The 6,170-nt window shown below is 37.4% G+C and overlaps 1 protein-coding gene and 1 long non-coding RNA gene across 2 annotated transcripts; both read right to left on the bottom strand.

Annotated features, from left to right (window-relative positions):
* Window positions 1-240: 240 nt before the first annotated feature.
* Window positions 241-1,147, bottom strand: LOC139868909 (uncharacterized). Its single transcript, XR_011765996.1, has 3 exons — window positions 1,046-1,147; window positions 419-890; window positions 241-343 (listed from the first exon to the last, which is right to left on the bottom strand). It is a non-coding gene; the product is annotated as an uncharacterized lncRNA (long non-coding RNA).
* Window positions 1,148-1,746: 599 nt separating this feature from the next.
* LOC139896512 (uncharacterized) lies at window positions 1,747-5,332 on the bottom strand. The gene is made up of 6 exons (XM_071879155.1): window positions 5,324-5,332; window positions 3,959-4,214; window positions 3,624-3,865; window positions 2,217-2,498; window positions 1,859-1,951; window positions 1,747-1,770 (listed from the first exon to the last, which is right to left on the bottom strand). Exons 1-6 carry the CDS (start codon window positions 5,330-5,332, stop codon window positions 1,747-1,749), a joined length of 906 nt encoding a protein of 301 aa, XP_071735256.1.
* Window positions 5,333-6,170: the final 838 nt, after the last annotated feature.

The raw sequence follows: 6,170 nt of genomic DNA, 5'->3' as shown, positions 1-6,170 counted from the left end.
GCTAGATCAAAACACAACCTAAGAACAAGCATCAAGTAAGCTGCAGTAAGCTACACTACATAATATCATCAACTTAAAATCTTAAAATCTTTTCTACAAAAGTATCATCAACTACACTACATAATATCCCTTGTCATTAAAGCATCAGCTAAGTTGTAGTAAGCTAAGTTGCAGTACCTGCAACAAAAAAATAAAAATATTACAAATCGCTAAACAAATCATACACGATCAAATATGAACCGGGAAACCAAAATAGTTAAACAAACTCGATAGTAGTTGACTTTTACTCACCTTTTACCTACGATTAATGTGGATCATTCGCATGCATTGCACCAGACTAGGGCTGAAAAACATAGTATATTGAGTGAACAACATAGGTAAGCTTTAAAAATATACATTATAAGGCTTAAGAGGTAACCTGTGTTCTCGGTATTTCTCTTCGTGTTGCATAGAACATATCTCCCATTTAGAACCATTATATACACCTTGAAAAGCAGTTCTAAACACTCTAAGCTCTCCGGTACAATCATCCACTTTCTTTTCCATAATCTTCATTTGTCTATTTTGAGCTTCAATCTGCTTACTTTGCATTTCTAATTGTTTGTTTTGCATCTCAATTTGCTTGTTTTGATAGTTCACTTTCTCCGACAGAATACGATTTTCTTTTGTTACGGCGTCACCTCTCATTTTTCTTAAATCACACCCAAATTTAGTCACTTGTGATTTCGTTACTCCAGCTCCATTAAAACGGGCCCGTCCAGGCCTATTTGGACCCATTAGTTCCATCATCACATCTCTTGCAATGTCTGATTGTTTCTCAAGATTCGGTGGTTCAGAATTTTCAGCTGCCAAGACTTTCACTCTTCTTGAAGTTTCAGCTCTTGCTTTAACTTGATCAAGAGTTTATGTTAAAATAAATATTGCTAGAATCTTTATACACTACAGTAACATAAGACCCATCTTTACATACACTACAGTAACGTAAGACCTATCTTTACATACACTACAGTAACATAAAATATATATTGCTAGAATCTTTACATACCATAAGCTCTCTCGACATGTCTGTAACATAATACCCATCTTCCTTTTCTTGAGCAAGTTCAAAAAACTCAAGATCATTAGGCTCTCTTTCGTGTTTCAATTTCTGTGGACCAAACAAAAATGGTCAAGACTTGACAAACGGTTAGCTTACTGTAATAAACATGTAAGAATATTGCGGGTCTGATTGGTGCCTTAAATGGGTAAAATGGGTCAAATAGGTTCAAAATCACATAGTTGTTTTTTTTTTTTTTTTTTTTTCTGGTTGTTGCAGGTAACTTAATAGCTGACTTGTCTAAGCATCTGTAATGAATGTGTATGAATATTGCGGGTCTAATTGGGTTGTGTCTTATCTTAAAAAGGTCAATCGGGTTAATAAAATATAGCAAGATAGCAAAGTTGAAATGATGCCTTACAAATGAAATCTATTATTTAAACGTACTGCAGAGCACGAATATTTGTAGCTGTTGCAATTTTGCTATTAAGAAAAAGCCACTACACGTGTAAAATCTTACTAAAAAAGTTCAAGTTTTGCAAATTCAAGGTATTTTCACATATGATGGTGAATTAGATACAAAGTTTAAAGATTTAATTAAAAGGTGATATATGCAGTAAGACATACAAGACAAATATTAACAATTGCAGTCAACTTTTAAGCAAACTGACACTAAATGGTGAGCCATTTTTTATTTATGCTTGAATTGGTCATGTGTTTCTGCAGCTAATTAACTGCCAATTAGAAATAAAGAAGAGCCGAACATATAGAATATATGACCAAATATGACCCAGCATGTTTTAGACTTGAAATTAAACTTACAAATTCATCTCTCCTCCGTGCGTAGCTACAAGCACTAGTAGTGTGATTATGAACTTGATCCGCTCTTGCTCTCTTCCCACGAAGTGACAGTTTCTAATGTACATTTAAAGACAAGATAGTAAATTCTGTTGACAGATTCGTATGTACAAAGCAACTCAGCCCTAGCCCCAACCCATTTTGACCACATACTGAATAAATATATATTAACTAGCATACATGTGGTTGGTGCCATATTTGATTATTCAAATCTTGAAATAACATCTTGTATTAACTAACATACATACTGAATAAATATATTAATGATCTGATCTTGAAAAACACAGTGAATTGAATTGGAATGCAGATTTTATAAAAATACCTTTGCATCGGATGATCGAAGATGTTGCTTATACAAATTCCATTCAGAATCTGTAAAGTTAGGTGGCACATTGATCAAGTCAAGCCCATCCAAAAGCTCATCTTCTGTATATACTCTCTCTTGTGCAACCTCGTCACCCATGTAATTTAGTCTGTTTAGTTCTTCAGTTACTGATTTAAACAACTTTTCCTTTAGACTAAACTTTAGGCTTCTAAATGCGCGATCCCAAATAGAAAACAGAACTCTGTCCATATTTTCACTTTGAGGTAAGCTAAATCTCCACTGCAAAAATAAAAAATCAATAACAATAACAACAATAATTAGGTGTGTCCATAATAATTAGATTTTTCTTTTTTATTTCATTCTCATGTATTTTTTTTTCTTAAATCTCGTGAAAGAAACCAAACATTATTTTCGCATTCTTATATGAGACATATATAAATGCAGCAGGTTAATTAATACAGTAAAAATAAGAACTTGAAAATAACTTTTGTTTATTATTGGGTTAAAGCCAAAAATAGGCTACAAACTTACACAAATGTATCGATGTCGCCCACAAACTCATTTCCGTCTTACTGTCGCCTACAAACTTATAAAAAATGTGCTAGTATAAACAAAATACTTTTTTTAACCGTCAACCAAATGGTTGATTACGTGGCTTCTAAGTTGTCATGACACGTCGGTGCTACATCGAAACAGAACTGAAAGTATATGGGCGACATTGGGACACAACTGAAAGTATATGGGCGACATCGGGACACAACTGAAAGTATATGGGTGACATCGGGACATATAAAAAGAAGAAAAAAAGTTAAATAATTAACTTTACCTGTTCAGCAGGTAACCGGTAATGAAATGTTAACATCAGCACATTTTTTATAAGTTTGTAGGCGACAGTAGGACAGGAATGAGTTTGTGGGCGACATCGGTACATTTGTGTAAGTTTGTAGCCTATTTTTGACTTTTAGTTTAATAGGACTAAACTTGCGAAAATAGCCTCTAAATTCCCAAAATGCAGGCTGCTGCTCCAGATAGATTTGGTTCAGGGTATGAAGTCACTGATTTGGTTCAGGGTATGAAGGCGATCCTGATTTTACTGTGCCACAATGCTATTATGCTATAGAACCTCCCTTTTTGAATGTGAGTTGGTTTTGTATATTGTTTAGAGGTGGTAATTGGGTAACGGGTCTAGTTGGAGTTGGTTGGAATGGAGTGTTTTGTGTTAGTTGTAATGGGATGGGCTGGGATTGTATGCGACTCACAAACTGTTTTTCTTTTATATCATATGTATTAATTTTTATATAAATAGGTTAATTATAATTATGATTACCAAAAACCAACAGTATGCTGACTAAACACTTAAATTTACCACTATTTTATTCTATGTGTAGGAAAAAAAGAAATTACCCGAAGTGCTTCTAGAAGTCTAACACCACAACCTATTTTGCATTCTCGCCAGTTTCTAGCGCTGGGGAGACCCGTGTTCGGTTCCTGGAGAAGATGGGTCATGAACCTAGTACACAAACCTCCAGCAGCTTTGATTGGTTGATCTAGATTATTTACATGAACTAGAATCTTCTCCCCTGCATTAAGCAAATACACTTCTTTTGTTCTCATCTTTACAACCCTGATTACATTTCCTTGCTCATCTACAAGATTTTGGAGATCTCATTAGAAAGAATGAACAACATTATTTAAAGAATGAACAACATTATCTAATAGAAACTACGCTTTTAATTTACCTATTATCTCAACCTCGCGTTGCAGCTTATTTTCATAATCGTTGAGTTCGTCTTTTTCAAAACTAGAAACATGACTAGAAGATTCAGAATGGAAAGCAGACGTGGATGATTCGGAATGCAAAGCGGTCGTGGATGGTTCAGAGTGTAAAGCATACGTGGATTGTACATGACTAGAAGATGAGGAAGAATGGTTTTGGTGAATAGCAGAAAGAAAAGTAGGTAGAGGTGTCTGAAGGAAAACTGAAGTCTGATGAGCCTGAGATTGTGTTGAAAAAAGTGATGATGGAGCCTCCTTGAGCTTTCTTGTGTGTTTTTACATTGCTGATTTTGATGCATGTTGGTGCATATTCGTGAATCCCTAGTTCTTATTCGTTGTTGCTTAACTCTGTCTTGTAATGTGTTCTTAATGATTAATCGTTACTTTGCGTTCTTATTAATTACATAATCTTATTATTGCTGAAGTCTCAGTCGGACGACTGTAGATTCAGTCGAACGACTGACTAGCTCAGTCGGACGACTGTAAGACTACAGTCGGCCGACTGTCGACATCTGGTATTATATATACGGGAACTCTGGAACAGATTAGGGTTACGCATTCTCACTACCCTCTCCGATTCCCTTCGTCCCCATTCGTCTCCGACCACTTTTACCACCGAAATAACACCATCAGGCCACGTCTTAACCTAGGATTCGACCTAGATTCGACTTAGACGCTTATCGCTTGACCCGTTATTCGATTAAGCTTGATTTCGTGTTTCCGCCACGAGATCCGGACATAGACCGACCTCTAGATCCGTAGAAAGTCATCTACAAACTGGTATCAGAGCTGGAATCGTAGGATTTGGTCTAGTTTAATCGAATTTTGTGTTTTGTGTGTTTTTGGGTTTTACCCGAAAATTGTCAAATCCGGTCATATTTTACGTTAAAGTTGGTTGTTTTTTGGTTGATTTAGGTTCGGTTAAGTCTTTTCTAGATAACCATCGGTTTGCATTAGGCCTAAAGTCCCAAAAACGAGTGGTGGATCGAAAAGTAAGCTAAAAACCCTAAAGTACGACCTGCTACTGCAAGAACGTCACTCGGACGACTGAGCACATTCAGTCGAGCGAGTGAGATTAGGTTTAGGACACCCGAGCGAACGAAAGTCGACACCCGAGCGAGTGAACCTTCAGTCGGTCGACTGAAAGAGTAATACCAGGGGCAAAAAGGGCAACGAAGTGCTGCCCAATTTTCCCCAGACACCCGAACGAGTGACATTCACCCGACCGACCGAACAACTTCACCCTTACGAGTGACCTTCACCCGTACGAACGAAACCTTCACCCGGACGAGTGAACATATACAGTCGGACGATTGAAAAAGTAATACCAGGGGCATTATAGTCACGAAGTGCTGCCCAAATTTAGTTAGTCACTCGTACGACTGAGAGACACCCGGACGACTGAAGGGACAATCGGACGAGTGTAGCTTAAACAGAACTCAGAATTTGAAATTTTTAAACTTGAACTCATTCACTTAATCAAACCAAACATGTCTGACACTAATGATCAACCAGCACAACAGTACGCTTTGGCAATCAATCCCGGTTTACAGAAACTGATTTTGTCCGAGAGTTTAACAGGTTCGGCTAACCGTAGTCCGAAACTCGAGAACTTAAATGACTTCTTAGATTGGAAGGGACGCTTCCAAATCTACTTGAATGGTATCGATGCAACTCTCTGGGATTATATTTTGATTGGCTACGTATGGCCAACCGTGGTTGTGGGAAATGACTTACATGAAAAGAACAGATCGGAATTTCAAGCCGAAGAGAAGGCTGCGTATGCACAAGAATGTAAGGCATATGCCCATCTTACGCAAGCCTTGTCTCCGGAAATCTTTCATCAGTTCAAGCAGTACTCGACATCCAAAACTCTTTGGGATGCACTTGTAGCTGCAACAGAGGGTTCCGAGGGGTACAGAAAAACCAAGGGTCAGTTGTTAAAAGCGGAGTGGAAAAGGTTTGCAGCTTTACCAGATGAGACCTTAGAACAGACTGTTACGAGATATAGGCATCTGATTAGTGAATTAAAAAGTTATGGACTTACCGTGGATGAACAGAAGGCAATAAAACAGTTCAAGCTTGGGTTACCGTTGAAGTGGGACTACATAGTCTCTCAAATTAGTACAACTACTGGAGAAGGTCCAGGTGGGATAATGACTTTGTATGGTTTCA

The sequence above is a fragment of the Rutidosis leptorrhynchoides genome, chromosome 1 (assembly GCF_046630445.1).
Source record: "Rutidosis leptorrhynchoides isolate AG116_Rl617_1_P2 chromosome 1, CSIRO_AGI_Rlap_v1, whole genome shotgun sequence".
Classification (NCBI taxonomy): Eukaryota; Viridiplantae; Streptophyta; class Magnoliopsida; order Asterales; family Asteraceae; genus Rutidosis; species Rutidosis leptorrhynchoides.
Note: the sequence above shows the minus strand (reverse complement) of the source record. Positions and strands in the feature narration are given on the sequence as shown.

What these genes read in the sequence shown, in the direction of transcription:
- LOC139896512 (XM_071879155.1), bottom strand. An exon ending in TTCGATCATCCGATGCAAAG is followed by an intron (nt 1,952 to 2,216) that starts GTATTTTTATAA and finishes AATGTACATTAG; the next exon opens with AAACTGTCACTTCGTGGGAA. An exon ending in CACGGAGGAGAGATGAATTT is followed by an intron (nt 1,771 to 1,858) that starts GTAAGTTTAATT and finishes TCTAATTGGCAG; the next exon opens with TTAATTAGCTGCAGAAACAC.